Source organism: Cynocephalus volans, chromosome 1, assembly GCF_027409185.1.
Source record: "Cynocephalus volans isolate mCynVol1 chromosome 1, mCynVol1.pri, whole genome shotgun sequence".
Lineage (NCBI taxonomy): Eukaryota > Metazoa > Chordata > Mammalia > Dermoptera > Cynocephalidae > Cynocephalus > Cynocephalus volans.
Genome location: NC_084460.1, coordinates 179815422 through 179834304, shown reverse-complemented (window position 1 = coordinate 179834304; position 18883 = coordinate 179815422). Strand labels below are relative to the sequence as shown.

Sequence of the window (18883 nt, the reverse complement as noted above, 5' to 3'; positions counted from 1 at the left end):
TGTTCTACAATTTAACTCAATTGTGACACTAGCTGCGTGGAGTTAGTACTGACCCCACAGCTTAAGGGCTAAATCCCACAAGACTTCCCCCCACTCCCACTTCAGATACCAGTTGTAGGTCCAGGCCTCCCATACTTCTGACTAATATAAGTCAGGGGTTCCCATGACCTCCTCTGGGGTTCAATAATTTGCTAGAATGGCTCACAGAACTCAGGAAAACAGTTTACTTACAAGATTACCAGTTTATTATAAAAGGAGACAACTCAGAAACAGCCAAATGTTAGACATGCGTAGGGCAAGACATGGGGGAGGGGCACTGAGCTTCCATGCCTCCTCCAGGTGCACCACCCTCCTGCACCTTGATGTGTTCAGCAACCTGGAAGCTCTCTAAACCCCATTTGCTATGGATTGAATTGTGTCCCCCCAAAGTTTAATGTATTAGAAACTTAATTCCCACTGTGACAGTGTTAAGAAGGTAGGAAATCCTATTATAGTAATCGAAAGGTGGGGCCTTGAAGAGGTGATTAGATTGTGAGGACCACGCCCTAGTAAATGGATTAATCCATTGATGGTTTAATGGTGGTCACAGGTGTGGTTCTGATGGCTTTAAAAGGACAGTGCATGAGAAGTGTTCTCTCTCTCATACTCCTGCCATATTCACCATGTGATACCATGTGTCACTATAGTTACCACCAAGAACAAGGCCCTCACCAGATGTGTTCCCTGGACTTTAGACTTCCCAGCCTCTGAAACTGTATGCAATAAATATCCTATTTCTTTATATATTAACCAGTTCCAGTTATTCTGTTATAAGCAACAGAAATGGACTAATACACTATTGTTTTAGGGGTTATATAGAGGTTCCATTCTGTAGGCATGATTGATTAAATCACTGGCCATTGGTGGTTAACTAAACCTTCAGCCCCTCCCCTGCCCAGGAGTTGGGGGCTGGGGGTGGAAGTTCCAACCCTCTAATCACGTGATTGGTTCTCTTGACAACAGTCCCCCAACCTAAGGGCTTTCCAAAAGTCTCTTATCAACATAAACTCAGGTGTGGTTGAAAGGGACTTGTTATGAACAAGACAAGATGCTCCTTGTACCTCTCTTGTTCTGGAGCTATTTCAGGAGCCAGGGACAAAACTCAAATATTATAATAAAAGATGCTCCTATTGCTCTTCAAATTTAGGAAATTACAAGGGTTTTAGGAGCTCTGGCTAGGAGCCTGATGAAGACCTCAATATATATTTTTTATTAGCCCCCCCCCAGAAATCTAAAAAATACTAAATAATTTTAAAAAATAAGTATCAGCTGGCCAGTTAGCTCAGTTGGTTAGAGTGTGCTGTTGCTAACACTAAGAGCCAGGATTTGATCCCTGAACCAGCAGCTGCCAAAAAAAAAAACCAAAAAACCCTAAAAACAAAGTAAGTATACAATATATTTGTGTAAACACAAATCTCAGTATAGTAGCTACCACCCAGATTAGGGCTGGGACAGGAGAGAAACACATAAGTAAAGGCAAGTTACTTGTAGGATTCCAGTTCTTTGGGGTTTAATGCATTATATTATTCTGCTTTTACAACTTATGTAAGTGTTACATATATTGTTTTGTGTACATCAAGTATATTAAAGAATTTAAAAATAAAAAATAGACTATTGAAGCCCTTTTACAAGAAGGTTTTTCTCCTAGGAATCTTTAAGATTAAATAGAGACCAGAGATATTGGAGGCAAGGAGTCAGATAATAACACTATAGGAAATTAAAAAATATATATTTATTTATGGCTTTGTTGAGCCAGAAATGTCTCACAGGAGCACAGAGGAAGAACAATATCTGGTAAAAACTTGATCACAGGGAAGAGAGGGGAGGTTAGGAGTCAGGAACAGCAGTCAGGTCAACGGCCCCACACCCATTTTTCCTTCCATTAGTCTGCTCATGCCGATCAATTCAGACAATGCTGCCAAAGTCAACTTCTAAAAGCACTTCTCTGATGATGTCCCTTCTCTGTTTTTGCTGAAACCTCTGTTTTTGAAGAAGCCTGGATCCCTGAGTCATTGTTTGGAGGTGAGCTGCCCAGGAGAACCACCCAGTCCCACTGTACTGATGGGAGACAGAAATAAACCTTTCCTGGGTTAAGCCACTGAGTCATTTTTTATAACAGTTAATGTTAATCAATCACCCTGACTAATGCAGAAGGGTTGGCAGGGTTATGCAACTTGCCCAAGGTTACCATAATTGGCAGTGGTGTGGATCCTGGGACCCTAGTCTGGTTGACATTAACGGCTATGCCCTTAAATACGGTGTCTCTACTTAGACAGGAGTGGGAAAAGATATTGCAAGAGTCATGGACTCAAACACTTTGGTAGGAGAGAGGTGATGAAAGGCCAAACTGTGGTGAAGAAGTTAGGGGGCCCTGGATCCCGACATGCTGTTCAAGGGGACAAGACATGAGCCAGAACAGGGGGACTAGACAGAGAAGGTTTTTAAAGGAGAGAAGAGACCTGTGGGCCTGAAGATGAAAGAAGAAAAGCCAATCAATAGAGGAAGAGTGTAAAGTGATTAACCTGAGGCAAGTTTCAGGTGCACTAGAAGAGGTGACATGGCCCAGTTGGAGGAAAACAAGAGGTGGACAGGCAGGGTCTATGGCAGGGAAAGGAGCTTGCATCTGATGTGTGAGTCTGTTGCTTTCAGAATGGGCCATGGGAGAATGTAGTTGGGCTTTGGAAGGATCTAGAAGGGAGGGGCATTACCAATAATGCCTGTGCAGTTAAAAAAAAAATCATCAAGGGAGTAGAGTTTCTGTGGTTCGGCCAGAGCCATCCCTGACTGTGGGGTGTGTGGGAGTTTAGTAGGTCTGGAGATGGTAGGGGACCTGTACTTCCTCCTGTGGGGTCAGCTGCTCGTAGACAGAAGCCCACGTGGTGGGTGGTGATGAGTCACTGGTTCTTAGGGAAGCCAAAGGTGCCTACACAGAACACAGATTAGGACCGAAATAACAGATCAGTGCACCTGCGGAGAAAAAAGCGTCAGGAAAAGAAGAAAGAGTCTCCAAGTAAGAAAGGAACTCACTGCCCAGCAAACCTAAACATCTGGCACACAGAGAGGAGGGCCACATATGCAAGTCAAATGGATTAGCACAGTGTGTGACCCAAAGCAGGCCCTCAGTAAATAAAGGTAGTTTGTTTTCCAAGAGCACGGGCATCAAACTATGTTCCAGGGAGAGACTGGCTCGTTAGCTCAGTTGGTTAGAGTGTGGTGCTGCTAACACCATGGACCAGGGTTTGATCCCTTTACCAGCCAGCCTTCAAAAAAAAAAAAAATCTGTCACACTAAGTTCCAGGGAGCCCTGGGGTTCTGAGGAGGTACCCCAGGGACTGCACAGGTAGAGATAGGTAGGAAAGCTCATGTCTCAGGGAAGCTCTACTTTTATCTCTTATGTTAATTAGAGAGCTGTGCTGTGGTTTGAATGTATCCCCCAAAGTTCCTGTGTTGGAAACTTAATCCACAGCGCAACAGTGTTGAGAGGTGGGAGCTTTAAGAGGTGATTAGGTCATGAAAGTTCTGCCCTTGGGAACGGATTAATGCTCTTATCACGGGAGTGGGTTAGTTATTGCGGGAATGGGTTTCTGATAAAAGGATGAGTTTTTTCTCTCTCTCTCCCCTTCCCTCCTTGCCTCTCTCTCTCCCTCTTCTGCCTCCCACCCTGGGACGACTCAGCAAGAAGGCCCTCGCCAGATGTGGTCCATCAACCTTTGACTTCCCAGCCTCCAGAACTATAAGAAATAAATCTCTGCCCACTATGAATTACCCTGTAGTATTCTGTTATATTAGTGGAAAATACACCAAGACAAACTGTAAAAGAGTGCAGTTGTGAAAGAAAGTAAGGGAAGAATTTGCTGCTCAGCAAACATAAACGTCTGACACACAGAGACAAGGGCCACATATACAAGTCAAATGGGTTAGCACAGTGTCCCACGCAAAGCAGGCCCTCAACAAATAAAGTTAGTTCCTTTTCCAAGAGCAGGGGCATCAAACTATGTTCCAGGGAGGGGCAGGCTGGTTAGCTCAGTTGGTTAGAGTGTGGTGCTGCTAACACCAAAACACTAAACACTAAACACTAAAAAGTACTCTTGAGAAAGGGACAATTAAATATATATATCCTCATACAACCCTGCAAGTGGTAAGGAACATTATCATAAAAGCACTTGATTTGAATATATTCATGAAAGTTCTGATCTATTTTGCTAAGTGCAGTTCCACAATGCCTGATGATTGGGGTGTCAGGCACACAGTAGGCACCCAATAAGTAAGTATTTAATGATGAATTAGTGGACTGGAATGGACAGTCTGGCACATCAGGTCATGCAAACATCCCTGTATCTGTTTTCAGAATATGTGCTTTTTTTGTGGGGGTGCCTGATTTGTGGGTTAGAATCTATGCTGACAAAAGTTGCCTCTGGGGGAGTCAGGAAGAGTTTAAGCTGCCACCCCTCTGCTTGGTCTCCTGGATTGGCTCTTCCCAGCAACTCCCCGGGCTTGGAATAAATCCATCCTTCCTCTGGCTGCCTCAGAATACTCCTGTCTAAGGGACGCATTTTGCTGGACCTACTTTTGTGGGTCCTCATGAGTGAAGACTAAACAGAGCAAGTCAAGAAGTTGATTAAGCTGTAATAGAATGTTTTAAGTGCCTGCCTGTACCAAGCGCCAAAAATGTCAAGTGTGTCTTTGCGAAGAGAGTTCACTGCCGCTAGGCAGGGAAGAGCAACGGGCAGCACACCACCAGGGTCCTGGCAGGCCCCCTAGGGCTCAACTCAAGGCTTAAAGAAGAGACTGTTTGCAATGATGGGAATGGATGAGAATGTGGGACAGTGAAGAACCGTAGGACTAGGAATAGCAGAGATGTTGCCACCTCTGAGCCTGAGGGGCCAGGGCAGTGGTTTCCAGAACACACAGGGGCAAGTTGCATGGAGAGGACTGCTGAATGGAGCTGGGGGTGTCATGCTTATGTTGTGTTGTGACAGCTGCTTTTGCACCTGGATCTCCCATTAGACCAAGGGCCAGTGGAGGCAAGGAGAGCATGTGCTCCACTTCTTGTTTGCCCAGCACTTGGCATCTGTGAAACTCACTGAGACTCGGTTCCCCTTCCATGTAACACGAGGAATAACTTTTTCACTGTACTTCTGTGAGGTATGTATGAACCAGCTGCAGAAGTTAAAGCCCACAGAAACGTGAGCTTTCTCATCAGTTGTCCCCAAGCTTGAATGAAAAATCTGCTGTGGTTAATGAAAACCGTAAGATCACAGAAAATCATCTGCCTGTGGAAGCTGCACAAAGCAGAACAGAGCAGTGGCTAAAAGCGTACCCGTGTTAAGTCTCAGTTTCCCCACTTGGACAACAAGTCCAAGGAGCTGACTCCTGGGTTGGTGTGACTATTAAATGAAACACTGTGTGTAGTGTGTCTAATGCCAGCACCCAATGCATGTGTTACCATCATCATCCTCAGGTCACTTTATGTTAGAGGGGAAAATGGTACTTTTGGAAAAGGCCTTAGGGGCTTGGGTAATACATAGTCTAAATTATATGCCTTCTTTGGCTCTGTGAAGTGAAAACAAGCATATATGTATGGTGTGATCAGAACTAAATATTAAGGCCCAAAACCTGTGTAAAGAAAAAAAAAAAATTGGAAGGAGAATCACCAAGATGGTAGCAGAGAATATTTTTGGCTAGTGGCAAAGAGGTGGTTTTTCTGCCGAATGATTTTAAGGTACTTTCCAAGTTTTTGTGAGTTAACATTGCTTTAAAATGAAAGAGTATAAAATAAACTTTCTAAAAAAGTAAAACAAAATTCAAATCTGGAGAGAAAACAGTTTTTAGTGAGAGTCTTCGAGGCAATTTTTTCAGAAGTGTTAAGTTTTTTGTAAATATTATAATAAACTATTCTTTTGTATAACTTAATTTGTCCCAGACGCCATGAAAAGTTTATCCAGGAGTAAAGATATATCCTTTAAGTGCTCTTCCAGTTTATTTTTTTTATTGTTTTGTGGACACACAGGGTTGGTTGAGGATAGTTTTGTTATCTTTAGGAGGCTCATTATTATTTGGGGTTCTTAGCTGAGCACATTTATCAGGTTTTTTTTAAACATTTGCCAGTTGAAAAAAGAAAAAAGCTCTGCTTCATTTCAAATAAAGTAAACCACAATCCTGAAATATAAGTCAGCCTAAGACTAGCCACTTCTCCACAAAACTTGAGTAGAAAAAACCTTAAATCTCATGAGAATATAGAATGGAATATATAATTTCTGTATCAACTACCTGTATCAAGAAATAACAGTCTGAATTATGAAATTTATCTTAGTCTGATGTTTTAAAACATAACTATTATTGTTTTTCTGTTACAAATAAATACATGCTCATATTTTAAAAGGACAGATAAGCCAAAACTGGAGAAAAAATTCCCAGTAAATCCCGTGATCACAAAAAAAACCCTGTTACCCACTAAAGAACACCCTTCTAGTCAGTTTTCTGTGTATAAATGTCCTTCCCCTGAATGGGATCATATACGTATTACTCCATATGCTACTCTTTCCCACTTATTGATATATTTGTGAACATTTTACAGTAAGCATTATTCTGAAGAACTGCATAGTTTTTCATATTATGGATGTACCAACTCTATTTACAATACCCTACTGGTGGACCTTCATATGATTTCCTTTTTTGAATATTACAAGCAATGTGGAACATCTGTAGAGTGAAATATTTGCACATAAGCATGATATTCCCATAGAAATTCTTAGAAGTAGATTGCTTTGTCAAAAGGTATCCAATACATTAAGGTTTTCATATACACTGCCAAGCTGTTATCCAGAAAAGTTGTACCAACTCGCACTTCTACCAGAATTGTACAGGAACGCCCTAGAAATCTTATGTTTTCTTAGAGCTTTAAGAGCATATGCCTGACAGACCAAATTCTTTAAGGCTAACAGAGGAAGCAGCAGAAAAGACTCCCAGATATACGATCACAGTCCTCTTTGACTCAGAATGTCTGGGACCAGTGGTGATTTTCAGTGGGCATGCTTTTGCACTTCTAAGTTACCTTGGGAGTGGAAGAATTTATCTTAGTGAGAGTGAAAGATTCCACAGTGTGTTTTCAGGAAGAGTCCCAAGGTAATTCAGGTCTGATTTAGATCTGACCATATTCTTGTTGACACTGCGCTCTAAACTGCTTGCAGGATTTTGCTGCTTTTTTTTTTTTTTTTTTTTTAAGTGGTTATTTCCCTCCCGGGCTAATTTTGTTTGCACTCTCTGTTTCTGGCAAACTACCCTCTACCTCCAATACATGTGATAACAAGATATTCAACCATTTTAAATTTCATTTTTTGGCTACGGTTTAATCCTGAAACTGAAGTTAATCGCTCTTTATGACCTGTGTTTATTTAGATAATTGGGCGGGCTCCTCTTAAGTGGCACTGTCTTGGCAGTGGGAGCCCCTGGTACCTTGGTCTTTAGCTGAAAAGTCCAGGCCTGCCCACACTTGGCCTTGGGACAGCCTTAGCCCTGCCCTTGAGGCCCATTGTGTGATTTTTCTCATTCTCTTATTAAGGAAATAGCAGAAACTCTGGAGCCCACCCAGAAAATGTAACCGCAGCAGGAAATGATGCACCACAGTGGACGCCCAGCCAGGGGAACTTTCTGAAGCCTGTGTCCTCTTGCCCTGGTCCTCAGAAAGGCTACTCCCTGCTTGTGTTAAAATGCAGTTTCGCTGGTGTTCATTGGGGACCAGTGATGATCAATCACTTTTATGCCTTCCTTTCAGTTTCTCTCCACTGGATGAGGCATATATTCTGATGGATCTGACTTGCTATACAAGATCTTTCATAAAGGCCTTTGGGTTGGCCACGCTCAAGGTAAGACATCAGATCTATCTTTGTTTGAAACTCCCTGACAGTAAGACATCACTTTTTGAAGAAGGTCTCCTAATGGCTTGCTCATCCATCTTGCTCCTTTTCCCCTTTTATTTGAGAGTTGAGGTCATCAACCTTTGTATTAGTTTGCTAGGGCTGCTGTAAAACGCAGCATAGACTGGGTGGCTCAAACACCAGAAATTTATTTCCTCACAGTTCTGGAAGCTGTAAGTCCAAGGTGTTGGCAGGGTTGGTTTCTGCTGAGGCCTCTCTCCTTGACTTGTTGATAGCCGTCTTCCCCCTGTGTCCTCATATGGTCTTCCTTCTGTGTGTCTGTGTCCTGATTTCCTCTTCTTATAAGGACACCAGTGATATTGGATTTGGGGCCACCCATATGACCTCAAATTAATTTAATTAACTCTTTAAAGACCTTATCCCCAAATAATGCCACATTGTGAGGTACTGGGGGTTAGGATTTCAACATATGCATGGAGGGGGGACACAAGTTATCCCACAACAGCCTTTAAGACGTTCCCCAATGAACCTCTTCCTGGAATTCGTGCCTGTGTAGCCTCCTCCCACAAGGAATCAGCAGTGTGTGGCAGAGGTGAGAGCATTCAGCTTTTACTTGCTCTTTTGAACACTCTCCCTGGGAGAAGCCAGCTACCAGGTCATGAGGCCTCTCCATGCGGGGAAGAACTGAAGCCTCCCCCACAGTCAGCACCACCTTGCCCACACTGTGTGTCAGCCACCCTGGAAGTCCAGCCTTTAGGTGAATGCAGCCCCAGCCAATGTCCAGGCTGCAATCTCAGGAGACCCCACGAGACCCTGATCAAGAACTGCTGGACTAAGCTACCCCAAATTCCTGTCCCAGAGAAACAGTGAGATACTAAATGTTTTGCTGTAAGCTATTAAAATCCGGAGTATTTTGCTACATAGCAATAGAAATGAATACACATTGTGATACTTGGCAGTGGGTTGCAGGAGTGACAAAATTGTAAGTCCATGGGACTGGGCAGTAGGCAGGAGTTGAGAGGACCCTGAGGGGAGTGTTAGCCAAGTCTAAGGGCCTTGAAGAGAAGCCCAGCATCTGTAATCTTTATCCCCTGAAGTGGGTCACCTTCAGGGCAGAGCTTACCAACTTAATAGTGAATGGACACAGATATGTTGGAATGTTTCCCCTCTGGCCCCTGGGCTGCCCCCAGGCCACCGCACCTTTACCCCAAGTGCCACATGAATTGTCTATGTGTGTGATCGTGGGGAGAGGGTTGGGGAGCACTGTTCCAGACAAGGGTGTGGTGTGGGACCCATGCTAACCACCTCAACACCTACCTCTCCACAGCCTGGCCTGCCCTGGTACATTTCAGGTGGGACCAGCTCGGGGCACTGAAACAGAACGTTGGGACACTTCCCTCCTTCTTCTGGACCCAGAACTTGGAGGCTTCTTTGAGGCCAGTGTGAGCATGCTCACATCTTGGGAATGCTCCACAGGAGTGTGTCCCACCAAGACAGGGACTGACAGCCAGGCTTTGGGCAGATGCTTATGGGGGCATGATGGTGTCACACCTGTGCCCTGGGGGGTGACACACACACATGTCCTGACTTCTACCAGATAGGCCCCTCTCCACCGCCACTCAGCCCCTTCCTTGTGAGTTGATTCTGCATAGGACACACAGAACCAAAAAGGCAACCAGCCCTACACAGCAAACCCAAACTACAAGTTCAGAAAACATTGACTGTGGGGGTGGGATAATTACAGCAGGAAAAGCATGTCAATGGGTTACCATCTCTACTCTGCCAAAGCTCAGAAAAATTTGTGAAATAAATAAATAATGAAAGATCCCAATAGGAAAAAAAAAAAAATGACAAAGGCTAGAGAGACGAGGTGTGCAAGGGTAAACACAATAACCACGAAAATGTGGGGACGTCTATGGTCATTTGTAATGAAAGAAAGGCAGATGAAAACAATGTTGAAGGGCCATGTTACGCCTTTTAAATTGGAAACATTCAGAAAAATCACACCCTGGCTGCCAAAGTTGCGGGGAAACTCATAGCTGTACATCACTGTTAACCCATATAAATTGGTACAAAAAGTTTTTGGAAAGAATTCTGATGATACACATAAAAAATTACAAACATGCCCATGCCCTCTTTTGGTATAAAACTTCTAGGAATTTATTCCAAGGAAATAATCCAAAAGAAAGAAAAAGCTACAAGCACAAGCTTATTCTACATTATTCATACTATCTGAAAGTCAGAAACAATGAAAAATATCCAGCTACTACAGCATAGTCAGACAAATTGTGTAATATATCCCTTTAACAAGATATTAGGAAGTGGTCAGCATTGTCAGGATCTTGATGACATGAAGTTAAAGGAAAAAACATAAAATGCAAATGTATCTTTACATTCTTTACATTTTCCATGTTTTAGAATTTCCATTATGTAAAACTGTTCAATGCTCATATACCAGGACTTGGAAGAAATCCAGAAAAATGAAAATCTTTTCATTTCTTGGGTGAAATGTGTGGCTGAATCTTTTTCTTATTTCTGCTAAATGTTGTTATGGAGTTTGTGCAGAACAATGATGATGATGCTGATGATATTTTAGAAGGAAATGGAAATGTTCTCCTTCAGTATCTGAGTGCTAAAGCCACCCTCGGCTGTCATGAAAACCAAGGTGGCCCCTGACCATGCAGGGCTTCTCTAAGGCCCAGCCTGTCTTCACCACATGTGCTTCAACAGGGTACCCAGAATCTGAAGCAGATGGGATTTTGTTTATTCTCAAGAGGAAAAGTACACAAATCACCCTCTCAAACCAGATGTTCCAGGACTCAAACTGCAGAGCACCCTTACAGAGAGGTTCACAGTGACAATCAGCCCCTCAGCCCTGGTGCAGTCATCCTCCCAAGCTCACACCAGGTTCAGGGGTTAAGGGACAACAGCCCTTTCCCCTTCCTCAAAGCTCTGTGGCTGAGCTGCAATAGTGACGGGGAGCGCAGAGCAGAGATCACATACACCCTGGCAGCCTGTGGCCCAGATGTCTCGTGGAGGCGTTTTGTTTGGCTCACACAGGTTTTAAAAGTTTGAGCATTTCACTTTTTAAAAAAAAAAAAAAATCCAGATTTCCAGCATCTCATGAAAGGCTGGAGTCTGGGACAACACCAGGCCCACATTCCCAGCCTGTGACCTGCCAGCCATCGATCTGCAGGAGCCGAGTGTGGGCGCCCCACTTAGGTGGGCTCTGATTCATTCATGCAACTCAAGATTCACACGGGCACCCACCCTATGCCAGACGCCACTCCAGCTGCTGGGAATTCCACAGGCACAGTCCCTGAAGGCTCAGCTCTGGAGAGATGGAGCATAGACACATAATATGAACTATTACCATCCTATGAAGGAAATCAAAGAAAGGGGTTAGCTCGAGAGGGACTGCAGGTGCCCAGGGAAACCTCTCTGAGATAACATCCAAGTTGGTTCTTGAATCATGAGACAGAGCCGGCCACTCAGACATGTAAGGTGAGAACAGTGCAGGCCAAAGGAAGAGTTCGTGCAAAGGTCCGGGGATAGGAATGAGCACAGAATGTTCCAGAGGTAATGAGGGAAGGGAAGAGAGGCAGGATTGCAGCTGGAGACTAGATGTATTCTAATTACAATGCGCAGTGAGGAGGGGTTTACGCAGGGGGGTGATGAGCTCTGATTTAATTCAAATAAATCCCTCTGGACAAGAGGGATAAACTGATGATTTTGAGGGCCAGGCAGCTTAAAACCCTAATGTACCATCTACCTAGGCCCAGGAGCGAATGATTTCATAGCATTCTGTTAAACAAGGAAAATGTATCAGCACAGGGTAGCCAGAGGTTTGTAGGGGAGTACTTCAGAAAGCCCATGGAAAGATTCATCTTTTCATTCTATTTTTCCATGATCTTTCTGAAGTACCCTCATATTTATACACACATGGTTCTGCCCTTTAGCACTAATGTGAAAGGTGAGAATAGAGCTGAGCCTTCCACGTGAGCCCGAGAGCCAGGGCACACTGGGCACCCTCCGGGCTCCTTGGATTTCCCTTTGAGCCTCTCTGCACTGCAGAGCATGGGGCAAGAGGAGCTCCGGGATTTGGGCTGTGGCTCATGACTGCAGGGAAGAGCTTGGTCCTCATCCTCACAGGCACACGAGGGGCAATGGACAGAGGCACTTGCTTGTGAAGGTCGGGGGAGGGAGAAGGCGGGCACAGAGTCTTCCCTTCACAGACCTTTCTTGCGTCAACGAGGTTATGGATGGCGTTAGAACAGCTGGCTGACTGAGGATTCCTCCAGCTCTCCATGGAAACCTGTCTTTCAGCCATAGTGTCTGCTAACACTTTCTTTGGCTGTTTACTTTTCCCTTTTAAATCCAACTCCCATCCAACTTTCTAAGAATGTAAGGCAGTGACCCAAACGCCAGTGGTTCAGCCCACAGATCTACCTTTGGCCGACTGAAGTCTGCTCACAAGAACAGCTGAAATAGGTGTTACTTACTGCTGCTGCCCAAAACGCAGGGGGCTGAGTTAGATCTAGTAAGCCTGAGAAATGGGATGCCCCTCCCTAATATTAAGAAATGGAGGGGGGCAGACCCATAAAAAATAAATAGAGCCCACGTGCCTTGCACAACCCCTGTAAGAATTCTAGAAAGGTCTTCTTGAATAATAAAAAGGTTAAGAATTTTTTTAAAAAAAGAAAAAAAGTGAAACTCCTTTTTGCAGAAAGGGGTTAGCTCACCATGGGTCCCCTAGCCAGTTAAGGAATTCAGATAATACAGGGAGCCCCTGCAAGATGTTAAGAAGAGTAGCAACAGGTTTGCTTTCTACAAGGATTCTTTTGGAAGAAAGGCATGCCTGGGAGTAGGGAGACTCCTACAATGGCCCAGGCAACGGTCCCTTTACCTAAGACAGTAGCAGGGGAAAGAAGGGAGGGGGTGGAGATATTTAACAGAAGCACACAGCTTCCATCTGAACACATGCAGGTGTCATCTGAAAGGAAGGATGGAGTTTCAGGAACTCACAAACCACTTGCTGGGGATCACGGACTGGGGAGTGGGACCCACCCTCACAAGTGCCTCTCTGCCGCTTTTGGCAAGTAAGCCTGCTGAAACAGGAGCCCTGGCCCCCAGATCTAAACGTGAAAGCCGTAAACCCACATCAGCCTGCCTTTGTGGTCTGCCAGGACGGCCCTTCAACTGACCCTCCACCATTCCCAACAGAAGGGCCTTCCAGAACACTGGATAGGGGGCCCTTGGAGGCACACGTTCCTGGTGAACTGCTTTTTTGTTGTCTCTTGATTCTCACCTGAGAGCTGGCTTGTGCAGTTAGGTCACTCATGTTCACTTTTTGTCAGGTCTAAGGTATTACTTAAGGCATGAATTTCTTTTTAAAATTACTATTTAATTTTACATGTGATCCATCAATAAAACTGTAGCAATGTAATACATGAAGGAGCTCGTTTTAGATTTTGACCAAGTGCAATTCCTTGGGCTGTTTCACAGCTGGATTCACTCTCTCTGGTCATAGGCAGAGAGAGATCAAACTTTTTCACCACCACAGATCAGAATGTGATGGTTAATTTCACATGTCAATTTGACTAGGCCAGTTGTTTGGTCAAACATCAGTCTAGGCATTGCTGTGAAAGGATTTTTAGGATGTAACTAACACATAAATCAGTGGACATTGAGTAAAGCAGATTAACTTTCATGATGTGCGTGGGCTTCACCTAATCAGTTGAAGGCCGTAAGAGCAGAGGTTGCCCTAAAAAGGGATTCTCCTCAAGGTTGCAACACAGAAATTCTCCCTGAGTTTCCAGCCTGCTGTCCTGCAGAATTCGAAGTCAAGACTGCAATGTCAATTCTTTCCCAGCTCTCCAGACTGCCAGGCTGCCCTGCAGATTTCATATTTGACAGCCCCCACAATCTTCTGAACCGATTCCTTAAAATCTTTCTCTCTCTCCATATCTACATGTATGTCTATATCCTATTGGTTCTATTTCTCAGAACACAGGCTGACTTTGACGGGCGAGGCCAGGAGGCCCATATTATGCCCATCATCTTTCAGCTCCAAACTGCAGACTTCCAAGAACATCTTGCTGAGCTCTTGTCAACACGGAACACCCTGGCTAACATCCAGCCTCAGCGCCTGGAACTGGCTCTTCTCTTTTCCTGGATGCTCATCCCCAGGCATCTGCAGGTTCACTCCCTCGCCTCCTCCCAATCTCTGCTAAGCATGTAGATCACTCCATAAAACTGCACTTCTCTGCAGCACACACCCGGCCTTCTCTACCTGCCTTCCCTATGTGCTTTTTTCCTTATCATTTATCTGCACTTGACCTATGACATATTCGCTCTTTCATTATTTTATCTCTGCCTCCCTGTCCACTGCTGAAAGTCAACCCCATGAGGGTGTAGACTCTGTGTTGGTCACAGATGACTCCTCCATGCCTAGAAAAGGGCTCTGCATACAGCAGGTGCTCAATAACTACTCAGTGTGGAATAGTTATTGTGCAATAGTTATTGCTCAATAACTACTCCAGTGGTCAGACTGGACCACCGACAGATTCAGGGATGTGGGGCAGAAAGAAGCCCACCCATGGTACTACTGTTTTTCTCTGCCCTTGACTTTCCCTCTAATCCAGTTATTGGCCACTGGCCTGGCTTCCTTCCTTGTGGAGCCAGGTCCCTAATCCACCCAGTGTCACCCTAATTATAGCCATATAAAAACACGTACCAAACGGGGGCAGCCACTGTGCTTCTGAGGAGCAGACGTCCCTTTCCTGGATCCTCCTGCCGTAGGTCGCAGAGTAGATGTTGAGAAACTTGGATTCGTGGCAGTGCAGTTTCAGCTCCTGGTCCTCACACACGGTTTTGTTTTTTAATTCATCTGAAACAGAAACAAATTGGTGGCACCATCAGCTTCCCTCAGAGGGAATCGGGGAGCACTGTCCAAGTCCATGCCACTCACCCCCCTCCCCCCAGGGCCGCACCCTGAGAAGGGGACAGTTGGAATGGCCCTGCCTGCCCAGGGAGTCTCCAGCCCTGGAAAACAAAGCCCTCTGCAGGAAGGGGGAGGAAAGCAATCTGTCCCTAAGCGCAAAGACCCCCAGAATTATACAACGGTGCAATCAGAAGGGAGACGTCAGGGTGAAGGAGGCAATGTGCGCTGGGTTAGGTCCTACAAAGGGCCTGGACATCATGGAAGTTTCTCTTTCTTCCCACTTGAGGTCACGTATTCCTTAATTGAAAAGAGCCTTTTCTCAAATGTTGGCTTGGAATCCACACAGGTAAGGACCAGAAGTTACCTGATGGAACCATTAAACCTCTGGAAAGAGCCCAGTTAAGCCTCACCACTGACTCCACAAATAGCTTCCCTATTTATGTACTAAAAGGAGAGATGACATAAAAGCAAATTATGTCCTTTGCTAGGAAAGGGGCAAAAACAATCCCTCTTTAGAGAAGTATGAAAATTCTGTCCCAAATCTGTGACCCAGGAATAATAGAACCTGAACCTCAGGCTGATGATGGTACATTCTAGGTTAGGATGATCTGAACCAGGTCATACTTTTTTCCCAAAGAATTTAGGAAAAAGTTTGTTTGCTTGTTTAATCTGCTATAGTAAAATCTTTCTTTGCAATGTCAGAGAGCTGACATTATAAATGCACTGCTGAAGAAAACATAGTTTATTGTTTTTTCAAAGTGCGTACCCCCAAACCATTCAATCCATAAAAAAGTTTAATAATGACTTCATTTTTAAAAGTAATAATAGTTAATACTCCAGACACAAAAGACCACTTATTGTATAATTCTGTGCATATGAAATTTCCAGAAGAGGCAAACCTACAGAGCAGAATGTAGTTAGTAGCGGCCTGGGACTGGGGGTGGGATCAGGAGAAATTTCTGAGGTGATGGGAATGTTCTACAGCTGAACTGTGGTCATGCATGCACAACTCAGTAACTTTACTAAAAATCATCAAATTGTACATTTAAAACAGGTGAATTTTAAGCTACGTAAATTATACCTCAATAAAGATTATTTTAAGTAATAATAACCAATATCCATCGAGCACATCCTCTCAATTAGGCCCTGTTCTAAGAGCTTTAAATGTATGAGTGAATTTAAGTCTCATATTAGCCCTTTTCTTCATATCCCTTGCACATTGTGTGTTGGATTTTTAGAAATTATTTGCTGGAGTGATTCACATATTCTGGATGCTAACTTTTGTCTCTTACATGTTAGAAAATTTTCTAGCCTGTCATGTGTCTTAAACTTTGCAAAATAAAAGCAAAGCAAAATATGAAGGGAATCGTGGTCATTTATTTGCATATGACTTCTCCCTGCTACCCCCAATATTTTGTAAAGAAAAATCATGGAAAAATGCTAGCCCCACTCTATCACCCCCACCCTAGGTTTTCCTACTTTGAAATGGCAACTACTTAGCAGACAAGTGCATCTTTCATCTTTTGTGTCTCGTCTGGAGTTAAGAGCAAACAAAAGTTAAATGACAAGAGAAGCTCAGGTTGTCACAGGCTGGCCTGGGAGGGTAAACTATGTCCAGAGGGAAGGAAAACCAGCCCCTCATCTAGCCTTTAATTTCTATCATTCTCTCATGTTTTCCTTTCACTTTTCTTTCCTGGATTGGATGTGTAGACTGATCCCAGGTCCCTGATACACCTTAAGCCAAAGTTTTCCAAATTGTGATTTAAGGCCCATTTATGAGTCTTGAAATCAATTTAGTGAGGTGTGACCAGCAATTTTAAAAAATAAAGAATAGAGTAGAAAACATCAAAGGCCATCACATAAAGAAAGGATAAACACTGGTTTTGTAAATAAAAAAAATTTTTTTTTCAGTTGTGTGTATGTAACATATGTAACTATGTGGGTTTTTTTAATTTAAAAATTTTTTTATTGAAATATAACTGATTTTACATATTTGTGGGGTACAGAGTTGAATATCAATACCTGTGTACGATGTGTGATGATCACATTGGGGTAATTAATATATTCATCATTACAAAATGTTTCTTTGTGTTGAGGATACCCGATTAGCCATTTGATAACATGCAGTAAATTAATGTTAATTATAGATGCCTAGCTCGACCGTACATCAGTAGTACTTATTTTTCCTAACTAGCTATTTGTGTGTGACCATGTGTTATGTTGCACCAAAATGTAAAAGGTTTTTCTTATTATGGGTTGCAATCAAAACAATTTGACAGCTCCCACCTTAAGCTCACACGGTACACATTAGGACTATGGTTGGTGGCTGGCTGGATCTGTGTATTCTGGAAGCAACAATGCTTAAGCTTCAAACTTATAACATGAAAAAAAAATTTCCAAATATAAACTCCACCTTTCTATAACTTGTAAATTCCCATAACTTTCTACGAAAAACCAAGCAGCAGCAGTGAGACCACAGGAAAGAAAACTTCAGGTTCTCAAGATTCCCACTGCTTCGGGGCTGGTAAACCTTGGCACTGTCTTTTAATACATGATGATGGGAACGTTCAAGATTCATGAAAGGCTTGGAGCAGAAACCAGGAGCAGATGCTCACCAAATCCCTCTCCTCTAGTAGTTTAATACACATGAAGGACCACCACGAGCAGGGAAAATTAAAAAGATGACCAAGTAAATGCTGAGAAGACTCCTCACCCACTAACTGGAATCTTAGTATAACAGCTTACACTTAGAGCCAAGAAAAGTTTTGTTTTCTTTTTCTAAATAAGAAGAACACTAAATCTGACCTGGACTTCAGAGGGTTTGATTCTTTTTGGTGAGTCACATCCAGCATTGGCATGAGTTTTTCAGTGCTGAATCCCAGCAACACCGAAATTTTGTCTGACTTCAAAGGCCCAGAATGAAGGATGGCCTTTGATGCAGAAAACAGGGCACAGGAAGACACACCAAAGAGCTAAAGCACCCTTCCAACTAGGAGAATACCGAAAAATGTTAAGAATGCCTTCCACTGCTTGTCCAAAAGGAGGACGGGAGAAGCAGGACAAAATCAAGCTTTAGCTCAGCAAACTGCAAACTTTTTTTTTTTTTTAACAGAAATAGCTTTTTTTAAATCAGAATTTTTAAAAATTAGAAGAGATTTTTTTTTAAGGCACATGGAATGCACTTATTAGCCACATCTCTTTGATTTATTAAAGCCTATTCATTAGAGGTGGCCTCGATGCCAGCAAAACCCTCCCAGAGTAACACAATACCTGCATCTGAGGTCTCCAGTGATTCTGTCCCCAGACTGTGGGCAAACCATCTCCTGGGACAGAGGGGACATGTGGCGTGTCACATTGCAACCTCGGGGTCACCTCTGTTGAGTCACTTGGCTCCTTGGGAATGTGCTAATTCACTGTCACCTAAGAGTGACATTTCTGGGTTCTAAAAAACAACGGGATTACTAACATAATTGCTATTTTTCTTAGAGGACTAGAATTTGTTTTAGAGCCCAGTTAGAGTTCTCAAATGGTCTCAGATTAGAGAAGGGGTGGGCAGCCTTCCAAAAGTAAGTTGCCAACACTCCTCGGGTTTAGATGGAGAGAGTGACAGGAGCCTGGGAAGGTAGAAGCAGACTCTGCTTAAAGGACACCAGCAACAAAATTCTCCCTCCTAATTATACCAATTAGAGAGCTGTGTGGGTCATTCAATTTCTCTTTAATAATATACATTTGCATATCAGCAGTGGCCTTTCAAAGGTGAATGGGGGTTAAGGTCTTCCACGATGGGAGTATTTTATTACTGACATTGCTTACAATTAACAGTGCATGGTGATATTAAAATGCAGACAGATTTTAGTCACTTTTGTTGTGTTTTTACAGACAACGCACACTGCTATTACCTGCACTCAGGGCAGACCACACCTCTCTCCCCCTGCCTCCACCCTGGGTATATCACTGCCTTTTGGTCATTCACATCTTTAGCAAGAATTACTCTAATCTGCTTATTGGAATAACAGCTACCAAT

The 18883-nt window shown here is 43.5% G+C and overlaps 1 protein-coding gene across 4 annotated transcripts in view; it reads right to left on the bottom strand.

The window, feature by feature from the left end:
* Nucleotides 1-18883, bottom strand: part of EVA1C (eva-1 homolog C) — an 83131-nt gene that overhangs the window by 23588 nt on the left and 40660 nt on the right. For all 4 annotated transcript variants that reach the window (XM_063107505.1, XM_063107492.1, XM_063107495.1 and 1 more), the window contains one exon: nt 14653-14805. In XM_063107505.1, coding sequence (XP_062963575.1) covers nt 14653-14805 — 153 coding nt within the window. The remainder of the gene's footprint in view (nt 1-14652; nt 14806-18883) is intronic.